Here is an 18,316-nt window from a genome sequence, read left to right on the forward strand (position 1 = left end):
TACTTGTTTTATTAAACCTTCATTCTTACTGACGTGAGATATTCAGAATATTCCAGTCTTAAATTCGTTAAATGTATGAATATTATTTATACAAATTATATATTACATTTAGCGCAAATTGCTTCATAAAAATTTTTTTACATTTGTTTCTTTATCTGAAGGATAGTATAGAATATTATCAATTGTTATTAATTATAAATTATCAAAGAGAACAATGGAAATTGAGATATTGTATAATGTTGTCAGAAATACGAGTAATATAAGGTTAATAAGAGAGTCATTATTTACTTTTAATATACATTTTATCTTTGTTGGACTAATGCTTGAATAATTACCAATAAATAATTACGTTGTACTCTTTTTGTAGAACATCTTTTGTTTGTATAAATTATATTAAAAGAAGAAATTTTTTTTGCTTTATTTTTAAATTGCCTTTTATTCCTCAAAATTACAACTATCCTAATCAACGCAGCTTCGGCTGATTTTAATATCATTTGTAATTTTGAAGATCAGAGTAAGAAATAAAATTTTTTAAATATCTTTCAACAATTAGAAGACGTTCTAGAAGAATAGTATAATACTGCACTATGGTAGTTGCTACACTATTTAAGCATATATAATTCTATTTTAACAAGAATAGAATCTGTGTTAAAGACAAACAGTGAATCAATTTCTTATGGATAAAAAAACAAATAGACAGTATTATTTCTCAGCTATTCACACATTATTTTGTGTATCCTCTGTATATCAGCGTCGCGTCGTAGCTGAAACTTATGTGAGAAGTACCAGCATGGAATTGTTTTCACCTTAACTTTTCCTCAACAAGTAGGTGGGTGTGGTTATCCAATGATATATACACCGACTAGTGTTGTGCGCGAGGGGTGCCTGTGTATTTAATTTCCGACGAAACGAATGGAATTGGTGGCTGTGGCCACGGCGAGAGATCGAGGAGCGGAATGGAAGGCGCGAGGAAAAAAAGAGTAAGAGGGAGAGAAAAGGAAAGGTAAGAAAGCGGGGAAACTTGCACAATCGTTTTCGGGCGCGCCGAATCCGCCTCCGTAACAGTTCCCCGGCCATCGGTTATTCGTATATATAGGATCCTCTATCTCAATTTATAATACACCGAGTCCGCATGCGGCGGCATCGTTGGCGGTAACGGCGGTGTCAGGACGAAAGTCTCACCGAGGCGGAAAATGGTTTTTCCTGGGAAATGTGGCGTGCCCGCTACGCGTACAATACTACCCATCAGAGATTCGATGATATCGCGAAATTGAAACGCCGGATCTTAAGTGGCCGGATAGAATCGGCCGGATGCGTGACGAAGGAAATCATTGTCGTCGTTTGGTTTCGCGAAACTTGGTGCGACGTATGCCCTGTATCAGAAATAAAATCTACAGACGGTCTTTCCGCAGCGAGAATGTCAAATGACAAGTTTGACGATCGAACCAAATTTTGATATATTATTTGCGCTGATAAAATCGAACAAGCGTACCAAATGGATTGAATTAATCGTAATTTATACTATCAGACAGACGAATATGACAGATGAATATCAGATTTTATTCTGTAAACGACGTAAAACGCGCGAAAGTTTCGCGACGAAAGCATAGTACACATGCGAAAATTAATTAATGTGAATTTATAAAATTCCAACCATGCTCTGACGTTTCTACGCACAGTTTCGCCGTCGGAAAATAATTTGCAAGACAATGGAATGGGTAATTCTTATACAATATCCAGGTTTCCAGAACGCACGGCTTTTGTATGTTGATGACGGCGATTACATACACCGAATGTTCTGCAACCGAACTTAAAAATTGAATGAATGCAATTTTACTCGCCGCTTCACGTTGAAGGCGCATTACGTAAACACGCGTTATAAAAACATCTTTACGGCAGAACTCGTCCGCGCTTTTATATTAAAATCCTGGGCATCCTTCTTTCATCCGTGCCGTTAATAACGTTAGGCGTTTTCCATTTTATGTCTTGCGGCATGCAAATATTTTTTGTTCCGGAAACTACTTTAAACGTGTAATAACAATAGAAAACGTTCAACAAAGGCTTGGATAATCACTGACCCGGATATATATTGATCACATGTAAGCGTGCACACTCTACATGCACACTCTTACACGCAACCACGTAAAACGCTTTCACGAGTGTCGAGATTCAGTATTTCTTGTATTTAATTAAATGCCCACCTTGTAGCGCTTAGTAAAAGAAATTTTTAACGGAGCTGAAACATTTTTCGTCTTCTTTGTGCATCGCCTTACCGTGAAAAGGGATATTCCGTTGACACGTACCTGGTAGCTCGTTTGAGAGAAGAAACCTAGCGGAAGATAGAATCCGAAGAAAGATATCGATGTACTGTCAGGTTCCATCCTCACGAAAAATCAACCCATCAATGTTACATGACGTCAAAAAAGCACAACTGTTTCTTCTTCGCAAGCTTTGCAGGACATTTCTCACCGTGTTTGATCGCAACATTTTAAATTTATATTGAAGGCGATTTATATCATAGAAAACGAACGTTTCTTAATAATACGCAATCGTCACACAAAAGAAAGAGAGAGAGAGAGAGAGAGAGGGAGACGTAAAGATCAGAATTGCAACTAGTCACTAGGTGTCTTCAAGTGAATTGAAGACCGTGTTACTACTGTCATTTACAATCCTCTCGAGATGATTGACACAGTCGTCTTCGGTCCGTCTCGTTGGCCGTATGTCGATCGGTTTCCAATACGCTCCCTAATTCCCACATATCTGTGCAGGACATTGTCACTCATATTTGACACGTTTCTCAGAACGTATCCTGCGGCATTTGCACGCGCGATGTGCACGCGATCACCCGCTGACACATATCGTAGTTTGCCGCCCGTGGGATTGGGATATCCGCGCAAGTTTAATTTGATTAAGAATCTTGCTTTCTCCTGATTAATTTCAATTCGAAGTTATAATTTATTTGTGATACCTACATCTTGCGCGTGCATCTGATATTTTATGAGAAACTTTGAAATCCGTACCTTTTTGTAAGCTCCTTGCCTCAGGGTTGCCACAAAAATCAGAGAAATCAGAGAAGACTCAGGAAATTTTGCAAAATGTTCTGGAAAATTATAATTCTTGGGTTTAAACGTTTAATATACGTACATCGTATCTACGCAATTTTGAAATACTATTAACTTAGTAATTAAAAATGTGTCTATATAAATGTGTTAATATAATAGTAATTTATATTGCTGTGTTAAATTGATCTCTCAACAAAATATTAATAGTTTCCAAATCGGTGCAAGAGTATAAAAAAAAATGTCCAAATATTATTGAAATTTTTATATTATATTATATTATATTAGGCAAAATCATAAAATTTTGTCTAAAAATCAGAGAAAAGTTAAATTTTAGGATGAAGAATTTGTGACAACCCTGTCCGTCTGACCACGTAATGCCGTTACTACTGTTCCGGACGGGTGTGTGCACTTTTTTTTTGGTTTTCGTTCGACGTAACTATATGTACGCGTTCCCGGACATTGTAATATCATCGACCAGGTGCCGATGTACGATATCCACTCCTGTAATACTCATTTCCTACGGTAAAAGCCCTCTCAGCGACTCTTTCAAGCTCGGATATCGGAAAAAACGAGGCATTTCCGTTGGTAAATGTCACGGAGGTTGGTAGATGGGCAGTGCCCACATATTACCAATCAATTTGCCTCTGTCGATACAGAGGTGGAGAGAGCTAGCCAGGAGAAAATATCAGGCTAACTGCATGGGCGAATGGATACGGCGGAGTGAAAGAGAGAGTGACGGAGAAAGGCAGATAGAAGAATATATAGGACGCTTATGTGCGCGAGTACAGAGATGGCCCCTCCATCATATTTAACTGAGATAGCCAATCATCCCTGTCACTAGCGGGTGATAGATTATTTTAATCAAGTTATTTCACCCGAAATCCGATCATTCTCGGCGATAGACGCTCGAGGACGTGTGTAGGTACGCGCGAATGTATACATAAAAATCAGATTAACCATTTGTGAAGAGGCAGAATTATTCAGCACTCTAACTCGAAAACAATCAGTGGATTTTGTCTGTGCATTTTCACGTGACGGTATATTACTATATTCAAACTAATAAAATATCGATTGCAGGCCGTCTTCTTGCAAATTTTTACGTATCAATCGTTAGCGATCGCTTTATATATCCCTATCACTTGTTTTTTTGAAGAAACGGTTTTCAACAGTTTTATTTGAATGTATCCTGAGAAACAGCGATGTACAGAGTACGGTGCGAAGTACTGAATTATTGTTGAGAGATCTTGCGCCGCTTGAAAAGTTTATCTCGAACTACCTCACGCTCGAGTGATTTTTTCAATAATTCGCGAACGTCGGCTAAGTGTAAATCGCTAATCTCTATGTAGTTTCTCGTCTTTTCTTTTCTCTTCGCGCTTCTTCGATAATGTATTTTTTAACTTCTCTGATGACGAATTGATCGACGGCCGGCTACGTGAGTTTCCAAGTTCTTATCGAGTTTCCAGGGACTTTCGATATCTCCAAGTTCATTCGTACGAATCTCTTTTTCTGCTTTCGTAAAATATTGCTCTGTTTTAATATGATATTCCTTGTTAAGCTTTTTCAACAATGTTCGATCGTAGAGAAAATCAATTAAAAAATGACTGAGCTGAAAATTATAAGACGTGTAATTAAAAATTAGGATGTAGGCAGATGAAATTGGTTTTAACAGATAATATTGTAAATATTTTGTATTTTTAGTGTTTATTAACATGATGGAGTAGTCCATAAATATTTAAGAAACATTACACGGAAAAAATGTTTTACGCTACAGTATTTAAACATTAACTAAATATATAAATCTGAAAATAATTTTTTAAACTACCAAATAATTAAATAAAATTACAAAATAATTGTATAGGATATTCAAGTTGATTGGAAGAATATAAAAATTTTCAGCGACTTACTCATTATGTTTGAATTTCTTATATAATTATTTTGATGATCCAACAAATTATTTTTAGATCTATATTTAGCTACATTTTTTGATATTATATTTCAGTAAATTTGATATTATATTTCGGTTTTTCTGTGTAGATTCAATGATTTATTGTTGTCAAACATTTGGAAAAATTCATATGGAGAGTATCATAAATTACGAGAGTATAATAAATTGTATTTCTAGAAAATAACGTCAAGAGAATAAAGAAACCATGTCCGAAAAAATTATCATTAGTCACTAACCTTCCATGTATTTTTTAATTTCCATCGTCATTGAATTGCATGACAATAAAACAGATTCTGCAATATTTCGATTTTTCATAGATATCGCGAACATTGAAATATCAAGAACAATAATTTGATACTGGAAGGTCGATCTCTTAGTGGATTGTGGCTAAACGCTCTCGTTCTCTACCTTCAAGATGTGCGAGTTTCTTCTTTTCGGGCAAGCTCCACTTTGTAGAGAAGTCCATGCGGTTTACAGAAAATACGAGTATTCAGTCGACGGTGGGTCGAGCTTTAATCCGCTCTTATTTCTCGAGAATCGTTCCCCTGCGGTGCGATCTTTACGATAAGATCATACCATATATAAGAACATTAAATATGTTATTACTATGAGAGTTTACGAAAAAAGACATCGGCATAAAAAATATTTGATGAACTAATATTTCCCTTCTTTCTCCTCAGAATTCATAATATTCTAAAATACACAGATTGTATTTATTAGTCCCATTTAAATGAATTACACAGAAAGACAAAAATTGTCTAAAAATTGGTAGTCAAATGAACGGGAAAATACGGAATTATAGAGAGCAAAAGGAGAGGGATAAGAAGAGGGAAAGAGAGAGAGAGAGAGAGAGAGATTTTAAACGATCTTTTTGGGATCGTTTCTCTCTCTCTCTCTCTCTCTCTCTCTCTCTCTCTCTCTCTCTTTCTCTCTCTGCCGGATTTCTTTGTAGCAGCACACTGATCACGTTAGCATAGATTTCTATAACTACACGGAACAAATAATTTTGTTGAACTATCTATAAAAATTTGGCTAGATATAAACCTGAAAATAATTTTTTTGGATCAGTAAATAATTATGCCGAACGCTTAAGCATAATAAGCAATACCGCCAAAAGACATTTGACAACCAGCTTGAGCATCTTGCATAATTATTTTGATAGTCCTATATTATTTTTAAATTTGTATCTAAAATTTGACGTATTTCAGCAAAACCGTTCTTTCCGTGAGATTGCTCACTTTGCTGCTATGTCTATTATCAAGCCTGACTGCCACTGCACCTATTCACACATATTTATAATCACATTTAATCCATAAATAGTATACATATATGTACTAGGTTAATATAGACAAAGACTTCTCAGCATCACTTTTATCTCTTTCTACCATATACAAAATAATTAAAGTAAACAATCTAATTATAAAAGTTTGCAGTTACAAGTTTATAGTTACATTTTCTATTTTAACCGATGAGGAAGCAAAAAAAAAAGAAAAACTTGAATCATCCTTTAAATTGAAGATAATCGTACGCCAACGCGATAGACTCCGTTATAAAGAATTGAATAAGGCCGAACTTGACGTCAGTTATTAAAATAGTTGCATTCGCGAACGGGAGTGTATCGACTGGCTGCTTAAAACAGACGAGCTGGTTATCGCGATGCAAAATATCGCTTCGCTCGGAGACGCCTCCGAGAGATTATAGTCACTTCCGTTTCCCGTGTTCATACAATGTCCTTTTAAGTGAGCCCGTCGAAACGGTGCGGTACGGCACGGCGCGGCGCGGTGCCGCAGGAACGGTAATTAATTAGTAATTATATCAGCGGCTGCTGCCCCGGAAAAAGCCAGTCCTCTTGCGTACGCGCTCGCGGACTGGCTCGTTGCCGTGCACCGGCAACGAAACTCTCCCCGATAACTTTGCTTTTTGACCTAACTCCAATTTCCGTTAATTATACCGTGGCTACCATCTACCTACTACCACCTTCTCCTTTACTCTCTTCCTCTCTTTATTTTCCGTCCATCCTTCCCTCTAACTTTCTTTCTCCAGTTTTTTCTCCTTATTTTCCTTAATTCTTTCTCTCATCTGTTCTCAGTCCGCGATACTTACAATTAGCATCGTTGCGATGTCGGTAACGATAATTATCCGGGTCTGCGAGGTATGTTCTTGAATTGCGCTACGGAGAGAACCCTTTAATGATCAGAAGGAAACGGAGCGGTTTATCTGTCATTTGGAATTTCGTAAATTATACAAATAATAGACAAATTACGGGTCACGCAAAAGTTACAAGTACAACATAGTTTCAGATTTATCACTGATGAAGAGCTCGACATCAAAATCGTTCAAGAGCAGTAGAATACTCTATATATGCAGCTACGGATGTTTGCATCTCAATGTAACTGAAGACGTAGTTGCGACTGGAAACAACGTAGTCATGCGATACATCTGCTATTAGACACTGACAACTAGGGGGGGGGGGATACTTGATACGCATTGCAGTTCTCCGTAGAACGTAATCTGGAGCTGGAAATTAAGAGCCGCGGTAATGGCCGAACATATATGTCCAGAAACTAGATAATCCGGTTTCCAATTGTGAGAGAGAAACAGCAAGAGGGGAGGGGAGAGAAAGACAAGAGCGAGAGATGTTCACATCGACGCATTGGCACAAAAGGTGCACGTTCGTCTGTCTCTCCGAGTATTAATAAATCCCACTGTCGTGTTACCATCGACTCGTTTTCGCAACTTCGAAACGCAGTCGCGGGAGCAGAGCCGGTATCTTCGTGTAGCGAATTCGCGAGATTCCTCATCGTCTTTCCTGTTCTCCAATCCCTCCCTCCCCCTTTCTTCTTCCGGCCTCGTCTACTCCTCCTCGTTGATACCCCCGCTCATCCGGGATTCCGAAACACTTGGACTTATTAAATGCAAAATGCTTCCGGCAAACAATGCTTAATCGCGACGTCGTTCCTCGTTGTAATCCTCGTTGTTACAGATGCAGACGCAGAGTGAGTGAGAGAGAGAGAGAGAGAGAGAGAGAGAGAGAGAGAGAGAGAGAGGAAGAGAAAAAGAGAGAGAGAGGGGGGGGAAGGAGGAGAGTAAGGAAGATGAACGATTGCGCGACGAAGAGGGAACGGCTCTTTCACCTACTTGCGCTCTTTCGCGATAATCCGATCTCTCTAAGGAGATTCTCCATTTTTACAACTTCGTTTGTGCTCGCGGCGGACTCCGTTGCCGACGGGCATTCGAAATATTCGCGGAATCTCGTATTTACCCTCGCGGCTCGTGGAAAACCGGGCGGAAAAGACGCTCGGTAATGGGGGAAAAGGGAAAAATAGAGAGTGAGAAAGGACTCCTTCCTACATCAAGCAACCACGGTTGTCCACTCGGCACAATGGATCCGATTATTTAAAAGCAATGGAAATGGACGGTGATTTTTCATTATTTTGGTTTATATATCCAAACGTATGAAGACACAAGAAACATCGAATATAGGGAAAAGTATTTTGATACGGAGATTACATTATATGACGTATTGAGATTGCATTACACGATAATATTATATGATATGAGAAACGTAATGTTTCTTCTCTGTTGTTGAGTTTTCCCAGATATCAAATCCCGGAATTTAAAATGTAACATCCTGTGTGCCCCGTATAAACGTCTGATAGTTCAGGCTACATCTGCACATAATCCATAGATAAATACGGACCGTCGCAATCAGTTTACACGCGGGGATCTCCCGTGTAATAGACAACAAGATGGAATTATCCCTTTTCATTGATATAATATTACATTGCACGTATTTTCTTCTCCCGACTTCGAAGAGAAACATTGGCTTTTCAATTTATGCAATCGTCGCGTTTCTCGCAGAGAACGAGAAAATAATCCTGCGTGGCTCGACATTTTCTACCTCTGAGGTAGGGAAAGAGTAACAGCAAGGGCTTACAATTCGTTTCATTACGTTTCTTTTGGTCACGTTGTTGATGAAGAAAGAATATGGTAACCCTGACGCGTACAAGCCCGCTGGCTGTTTGTCGATCCAGAAAAATATCGTAACCGCAGCCGCATTGGATTGTTTTGTGTTTCCGGCGTGAACGTCGCCGTTAACAGGTTCGAGGGTCTTCAGATTAAAATCTGAAAAACTTTTCGACCGAGCGAGTATATCGCCCATCGCCCGTAGGCGGTTAAAACAAACCCCCCCTCTGTATCCATCCCTCTGTTTCAGGCTGCACGTTCCCGGAGGAATGGTACGGTCGGTGGTTCCAGTCGGGGATTACGGACTTGGTGACCGTCAACGGTTCCGAAATCACCAGCAAGGGCTTCTGCATCGAGAAAAACGGCGACAAGTTTCTCGTTCACGACACGTGAGTGCCGTTCTCGTTTGAATTGCAAGTGTGGGGTTCGGCCGGCCGATATGAAACGATAGTATAGTTCCATCCTTTTATACCTTCCGTTTATACCCGTCCTCGTCCCTTCGTTCCGTTTATACCCGGCCTCTCTCCCGTCACTTCCCCCGGACCAACGCCCGGTGCTCCCCGTCGCTCCCGTACGCGCTTCCTCGTACTCTCCCTTCTTTCCAGCTTTTATTAATTAACTGCCCTCCGACAAAGCGCTCGAGGCGACGTGCCAGCCGAGAGAGCACCCGGCGTATAAAACGTTTCTCCTGAAATTCCATCCGTGAAACCGGAGCAGGGGTGGCTTTGAGATCGAAGAGAACGGGCGATCCGTACCAAGCAGCGCGAGTGTTCGTATATCAATATATATATATATATATATATATATATATATATATATATGTATGTATATCTTTACTGTCGGCCATCGTATTTGTGCGTGTAGTGGTAAGATTTACGACGAATGCGTAGGTCGGTGGAGTATCTACGCGAGCGTATGACTAAATGTTAAATAGAAACTGCTCGCACGTTTGAGAATAACCCCGAGGCGGACGAACGAGCTCGGTCGAGGGAAACTCCACTTCATGATCTGGCGCGTGAAAAAGGCACTGCTTTTCAGTTAGTTATAAAAGCCATGTGTAACTTATAATCACGATCGTTATAGCGCCAACTATTGCATAGCAATTACTTCCATAGCTTTTCCTCGAAACTTTAAATAGCTCGTTTTGCAAAAAATAAATTGTACGTATTTCTTTTACGTAGGTAATTACATTATATATTTTATGTGTTAATACACATAAATGGAATAAGAATTTAAAAATATAATTCAAAATCTGATTGCACTATGAATGTTTGGTTCGAAAATTCTTTTATTGACGCTAAATTAATAAAATTATCATTAATCTTTATAGACACACTGAGTCTTTTTGGTCCAGTCCAAAATTTTTGTACTGTATTTTAAGCTTTCAGAAAGTGTAGAAAACAATCAGGATTACTTTTCAACATCTTTGCTACATTGCCAAATAATTATTTAATTTAAATATCAAAACCTTTATTTAATAAAAATTGAAATTTGTGCCAAGAAATTTGAGAATGAAATTTCGCCTGGATTGAAAAAGACTCAGTGTACCTATGAAAGGTTAAATTAAGAAAAAAGCAGATAATCCTTCTTTTATATTTACATAAAATTAATGAAGCAGATTATTCAATATTTTCGGTAGAGTTTTTCAATAGTATAACGAGATTATTGTACCATCATGTTTCCCCATGAATCGACACCATGGGAAAATAATTGAAACGACGAATTTCCGAGGTTCGATCACGTTATAGAAAAGAACACATTTCTCGCTGGCTTGATTGTGTAACCAGAGTTTTCTCTATATTTCCATTTCCAACACGGTTTCCGCAAAATCCGCACGTCGCACGTCGGTCCACATGTTATATTTCGGCAGAATAGACTGTGCGCCGTCCGTCTGTATACTTTCGCGCGGCAGTTTCTAGTCAAACACGATCTTTTATCCCGCGATAGAATTACAAAAGCGATATCGGCCGAATATAGTAAAGTTCCGAAATAATTCGTGGCTGAGAAGGACCTCGGATCGGCTCGTTCTCGCTCGAAACGAGAGTTGCTTTGTTGCAGTTCGACGCGGGGAAACCAATTAATTTTGTTTGATCGGCACTTTTTCCAATTTTGCTATTGCGGCAGCCGTTCCACGCCCTCAGCTACCATCCAAACCATGTGTATATATATATATATATATATATATATATATATATATACATATATATATATATATATATATATATATATATATATATCCTCATCGAAGACGTTAAAACCGTGGTCCATTTCGTCCGGATAATATTCGCGATATATACGTAGTGCTATGCGGCAGTGTTCATAGCTTAGAATTAAACTTTTAGTTGAGCTAAGTCAGGATAATTCTCTAACTAAAGATATGTAATCGCGTTCTATAGACATTATTATCACCGGTCATCGTCCTACATCGAATATCGTCAGGGTTGCCACAGACCTGGAAAACTGGGAAAAGTCAGGGAAATTGATATTGGTCATGGAGAACTGGGAAAAGTCAGGGGAAAATATAAAAGTCTGGAATTTTGGAATTTGTGTGTGTGTGCTCACAATTTGCTTCTTTAAACTGCTCCTATTCCAGATAATTTTTTAATATTATATCTGATGTTTATAATGAAATATGAATACGTTCAAAACTTGCACACTTTACACGATTTTAATAAAATAATTAAAATTTATATTTTATTCAGTATTTTTATTTGATCGCTCTTTTTCGTAACTGCATTCTTTTTTCTAATACTAATTTATTTTTTGTTAGCTTGAATTTGCACCCAAAATTTTAGTATGTTACTAAGTCTTTTTTGCGTTGTTTTTAATAATATAGGCTAGCTTTCCTACAACTCTTGACTTTAAATGTGTTAAAATTTACATATTTTATATTGGAAAGTTTCCATTTTTACCTCGAAAAGTCAGGGAATTTTAAAATTTATTTTCTGTAGCAACCCTGATCGTATAGTCACGTGGGCGTTTGTGCCGATCGTTCGACTTGATTAACGTGCGGCTATAATCGTAACATTAGCGAGCAGGGAAGTTGTTTTTCGCGGTCGTTATTGATTCTCCCGGGAGGATGAATGTACGAACAAAGAAAAATAAAGCGAGACTATTCGCGATAGAATCGCAAGAACAATTCATTCCCTTTCGTCGATATAGGATATTTAATTGTACATTCAATAAATATACCATTATCCGTGGTGGAACGTTATTTATTTGCCGCCCGTTCTACTTTCTTTTTTCTTCTACAACACTCGCCGATGCGACGGTCGAATTGGGTCGAGTAGGGATTACGTCGAATGGGCTAAGCGGTTTTGCCAACTGCAAGCAAATCTTTTGTGCGAGGTTCTAATTCGCGGAATAATTTCACAAATTCGCGATCTTTGTTACTGAATACTCCGATTATAAACATAAACGGTGATTATTATGTAGGTCATTATTAACACAATCCAACAATAATTTATTAATACAAAATTAATTATTACAAAATTAATGTATAATAATACAAAATTAAAATAAATTTATTAATATTTTCTTTATTTAGAATTGTAGAGATACTTGTGAATAAATATTTGTTCGAAAATTTTAAATACACATTACAAATTTTAAATAGCTACTTTAAAATTAAAGTTTCGAAATTTCTCAATCTGAGAACAATTCTCGACAGTAAAACTCTATGGAACACCGGGACGTTCAAGGTGGACGTTGAATTGAGAGTAATTCTCCATTTGGTACCTATTTGAAAGTGCAACCCTTTGGGAACGACTCCTGAAGGCAAAACTAGAGTAGCAAATAGAGAACACTCTTAAAAGAGAACAATCTTAATACCAGTATCTTTATTTGTACGTACTTCCGTAGATTCTTTCCACTTATATTAATATTACAAATTATTTATTTTTGTGAAATTGTTTTAAAATATTTGATTAAAAAAATTGCAGAATTCTTGTATGAGTAACGCGGTGATATTTAGTTTTGAATTTAAATTTTTTAGACAAAAATAGTTTTTGGAGGAATGATTTTTATAATTAATTATTGATTTTGTGAAAACACAATTAATGAAGAGATATTGAGAATTTTGTTCTAACAAAAACGGTAGTAGATGAAGGGTACTCTCGGTTGAATCAATCTTAAGCAATTCGGTGAAGAACAAGCTTATCATTTATTCATATCCACGTTGTTGGAGGCAACCATGATTTTCTTAGGAAATGCGATACACAAGCGATGGCATACGTGGGTAGATAGACGAATGGGCGAAGACAAAGTGATCGCGGGAACATCGGGAACGCGAGCAGGATGAGAGGAAGGAAAGGACAACGCGAATGGCGCGGCAGGTGACGTAGAAGCCGAGTAGAGTTGAGAGCTAAGTTTTAATTAATGTAATGGAGAGTAGCGCGTGATTAGCCTCCCAATCAGCACGCTCCTCTTGCTGCTCCGCTGCGGTTGGAGAAGGACGCGTAATGCAAAAAGAGATGAAGATAAAATTTCTAATAAGAAGATACGAGGGAAAAACAGAAATTAGGAATAAAAATGAGATCGAGAGCGAAATAAATGTAAAAAAATTTAAATAAATTGTTCGACCGGCGTTATCAAAATTTTATAATTTTGCATGATATTTGTCGATATCGAATTCAGTACTGGAGAAAAGAGCTGCAAAAACAAAACGTGACGATATTTAAAAAAAGATAAAGTTTTTACGCTTCACGTTTGGATAGCCATAACGTTATTTATTCAATGCAGATCACGATGCGCCAATTTGCACGAGCGCAAGAGCTAAATTGTTTGCTTAATGCGCATCTAATTATGCTGTTCTGTATTCTGCATTAATGGATAATAGGTATGGGTGCAAGCGTCATAGTTTGTTTGTTGTTAGTAACGTGGATGTTACCAAACTAGCGATAACTTGCTTATCTTAAGATAACTAATCTACTGCTACGTAATCCTACGAGCATCTAGCTGAAGGGAATCAGGAGAAAATTTCTGCCCGAGGGCAACACAAAAGAAATTTATTTATTTGTTTATTCATTAAAATATAATTGCGATGATATGGTTGTTGTACATATTTGATCAATCATTGTGCTTCATAATAAACAATTGATATTCCGGCAAACATTTTACAACGCGAGTCCGACGTACATAGCATGTCAATTAATTGATTTACGGAGATATTTATGAAGCGTGATACTATCCTACGGTTTTCCCGTTAATTCTTTTGTTCGATTCGACCGATCGTGTTATTTCTCACCGTGACAGGCATCGTCGTGATATTCGTTGACCCGATAATAGTTTCGATCGGGAACAGACTGTACGATACATTGCGCTCGACCGTCAATTAACGGTAACCGATAATCCAAAATAATGACAAGCGATTGCAGTTTGCGCCCTGCGATAACTGTTTGTCGATTTAAAAAGCGTAGAGGGCCTGCAGTTTAATTTTGTATTGCAGACAATTAAACTCATCTTGCGACAGCAGTATCGTTGTTGCGCCAAATGCAGGATGAAAGGCAAGAATAATATAAAATTAAATTATTTGTTTATTATTACGAGTCGACTTTCATTAAAATGTAATTATCTACATTATACATTGACATATACTGACACAGAGATAAGGACGAATGAATTATAGAAGAAACAGTACATTTTTTATTTATTTATTTATTTTTTTTTTTAAGGAAAAAGAGAAGTTGAAAACTTTCAGGAAAATAAATTGCATCAGTTTAAATTGCTGCTTGTGATGCGATGTTGAATTATATCGAACAGCAGTTACTAAAGTACCTAAAAAGTAGTTTCAGAGAAAACCATCGTAATAACTGTTTCACTCATTTCTATTACGTTGTGGATCTATGCAACTGCGAGCGTCGATTAATCAAACAGATATTTTATGCCCCGGCAAAGTTATTGCGAAATTATTATTACAAGTATGCCTGGCGATTACATGATTAATTCCCCCTTCATATGATGCCGGATACGAAATGGGTATACTCGTTAGCCCACGATAATAAAATTAGTAGTCGCGGACGTCGTCATTAATCCTCCTTAAGCGATAAAGTAGCCAGCACGTTGTAATAATGGAGTATTAGATCTCATTATTGCGGGATAATTGGAAAATGGTGGAATGGCGCGGAAGATGTGGGTTACATAGGATACATATAAACTGCATGGGTGAGCATAAGATAATTGAATTGCCACTGTTCCCGCGCGTGAAGTCCGTATTAACGGGAATTTATTAATTTATCATTATACGTTGTTCGATACTAAATAGTTTCGAACCCGAAATCTGTATCTAAGCCAATTATTAACCTCGCTGGAAACTAAAAACTTCGATGAAACGACGACAAGCCCATAATAAATTACATATGTCGAGAATTACTATTATAATTTCAATTAATGATGGTCATAATCCGAATTGAATCGGATTGAAGCTATAATTGGTATCTCTCTATTGAAACCACTACGATTGGGATTTCCTCTTCATCTATAGTTTGATCTTTTCATATATGATGTATCATATGATTATCTCGTGGAGGGAATCATTAACGAGACGTTGTGGTGATAAGGTAGTAATATTACGTTACATTTAATCGCACTTTGGCGTCGACGTTGTGGCAGTAGCGTCTACTAGACTAGGTAAAATGGATCATTCAGTTATGCAGGATATGGCTCCGTCAATGTAGGCCTAACGATCTCGCAATGATTAGATCGTGTGTACTGTACGTTCGTACTACGTTCTAATTGGCGTAATGACGAGCTAATTAAACGGAGCTAAACATGTTGTAACAAGTTAATTATTCGTAAGCCATACTGAATCGTATTCTTGTAATTTGTGTTTCTTTTCTTACATACATTGAGAGAAAAAATTAATTGCTATAATTATGATGTAAAAACTATAATTTATAATTATTTTGGGTGTCAACTATACATTTCTAGAATTAGAAATATAAATTTATTATCAGTAAATATATTAATTATTGTTGATTATGAAAATGATATTCTTGTTGAGATTCAGCATATTTTATATGAAAACATCATAACTAACAAAGTAAGAGAAACGCTTATAAAGATTAAAGTTAGATGTTAGAATAATATATCTATATGTATTTTAAATAAATTTATTTTATATATATGATCGCACACCAATTATTTTCGGACTTGCAACACAATCACAAACTGAAATAATAACATTCCCCTCAAATTAGATCAGATCTTTAATTTTGATGCTACTAGTACTCTCAATCATAATAATTTTATAATTCAATTATAGTCATAAGCATCAAACACTTTTCTCTCAGTGTATAAATTTACAAATAGTAAATATGCAGAAATTAAAAAAATGTTGCATTCACAATATAACGTCTGTACAAAAAAAGATTAACATGTATTCGTAACCAACTGGAAGTCGCGGTCGAAAGAGAAAGTATCCGCGCGATTCTAAGTACCGACCGGCGTCATTTCCGGTCGCGCGTGGCCGTAACGGAGAGTAAAAAAAAAAGAGGGACAGATGGACGAGTATTCGAACAGGCACAAGCCAGCCAGAGTGGAGGGGTTGGGAAAAAAGTTATATTGCCTCTGCGTCCGGAGTGACGAGCCAAACGCGTCGCCGGCATATGAATAATATCGCACCGCGACATATAGCAGCGTTTCCACGTCACATAGTCCTTCGATGCGGCCGTCTCAACGGAGTATTCGTTGATTGGATTCGAATTGGAGAGGGTAGTTCGTATCTACGTCACTATGCAGGAATTGTGAACTTCCGCACGCGAACGTAGCGAACAAACTGGCGCAATTAGATCGCGGATCGATTTTGCGACAGAAGAACCGTGGATTAGTGAAAACCAAAATAACTGTGCATTAGTTTAGAATGTCGAAAACTATACAACGAGGACACATTGATCTTGGCTACATTTATGATGTAGGTCCAATATATGACTATTTTTAGAACCAAAGCGGGACGATTTATGTTAGGTTACAAATATCAAAATGTTCAAAACTAGATTTATAGGCTAAAAACCACGTACATTTTGCTTAAGACCTTGGACAAATATAAAAATATATGTAAGCAAAATTGGTCAAAAATAACTGTCAACGAATAATTATTTCACATCTAATTGTTTATTAGAGGTAACTAATTTAATGTAAGAAATTGATCAATTATAATCGATTATTTTCCTCACAATGAAAATAATTGGTTAACTTTTTACAGCTTAAGGATTATTATTATAAGTCAAGATTAAATTTGAAAATAATTTTGTTAGATCATCAAAATAAATTATGTAAAACACTCAAACTGATTGCTAGAATCTCAAAATTTTTTGCAGCAGTGCTTATCTTGCTTGAATTTCCTACGTAATTATTTTCAATTATTTTAAGATCTTTGAGCAGTTTTATGGTCCGTCATTTTTATTTCAAAATCATCTTAAGTAATGTTTTAAGATGCTAATACAACCCCTTGATTGGTTTATGACTGTATCTTGACTGTACTTAAGACTCAAATATAAGAATCGTCTATGAATACCGGTCCGTATCTGTCTAAATTTTTAGATACTTCAATAAAATTGTTTTTGTATCTTGACATGTTTTGACTAGCGAAACAATCACTTTAAAAGCGAGACAAAGTCCCGCCGAAAAGTGGAACGTCTGGTCACATTACATATGTCAGGTACATTAGAAAATCCGGTCGGTGATATATTTGTTGTGGAATAGAGAGACTTAAGTGAATGAAGCGGAAGTGCTGAAGTAGAACGCATCGACGATCGAAGTATCGGACAAACGAACGCCCAATATTCCATTTACGAATGTAGAACGAAAAGGAATTACCTCTCAGGTCATGCAGCATAAGATACTACGCGATGGAGAATGGGACAGAGAGCGGAAAAGGAGTAGAAGAAAATACGGTGAAGGAGAAGAACGAGCGGATGAAGATATCCAGAGGGATATCTTTCTCTTCTCCACGGCTCTCTATAGTTTTCCATTTTCTCTGTTCAACTATCGTTTCTACTCCCGGGGCGGGGTCTTCTTATCCCGTCTTACTCGCGATTGTCTATAACTCGATGGTTTCTTGCGCCGCGCGACGCCCGCAGTAAATAGCTTCTTCTTCCTCTTGTATTTCTCGCCAACGTTCCCTCCTTTGTGAACGCTCGCGACGGAAGAGAGTGCGAGGTTCGTCGTTCTCCAAACCGCCAGCCATTCGGCTGTGTTTGGCTGTGCATTTTGAAACTTTCAAGACGGATGCAGGTAAACGGACGAAGTTTCGAGTTTACTCGGATGGGCGACGTTGGCGCGTCACTTTACTAATTGCGTTCAGGATTTACGGGACCCGGGGGCGCGAGAGGACTTCAGGATCGCG

The 18,316-nt window shown here is 37.4% G+C and overlaps 1 protein-coding gene across 8 annotated transcripts in view; it reads left to right on the forward strand.

Moving 5' to 3' along the window:
• The window catches only part of LOC105145981 (uncharacterized), a 282,127-nt gene that overhangs the window by 193,318 nt on the left and 70,493 nt on the right, over window positions 1-18,316 (forward strand). For all 8 annotated transcript variants that reach the window (XM_087409511.1, XM_087409501.1, XM_087409521.1 and 5 more), the window contains one exon: window positions 9,224-9,362. In XM_087409511.1, the coding sequence (XP_087265637.1) occupies window positions 9,224-9,362 (139 nt within the window). The remainder of the gene's footprint in view (window positions 1-9,223; window positions 9,363-18,316) is intronic.

Source organism: Acromyrmex echinatior, chromosome 1, assembly GCF_024713525.1.
Source record: "Acromyrmex echinatior isolate Ae372 chromosome 1, ASM2471352v2, whole genome shotgun sequence".
Taxonomy (NCBI): Eukaryota; Metazoa; Arthropoda; class Insecta; order Hymenoptera; family Formicidae; genus Acromyrmex; species Acromyrmex echinatior.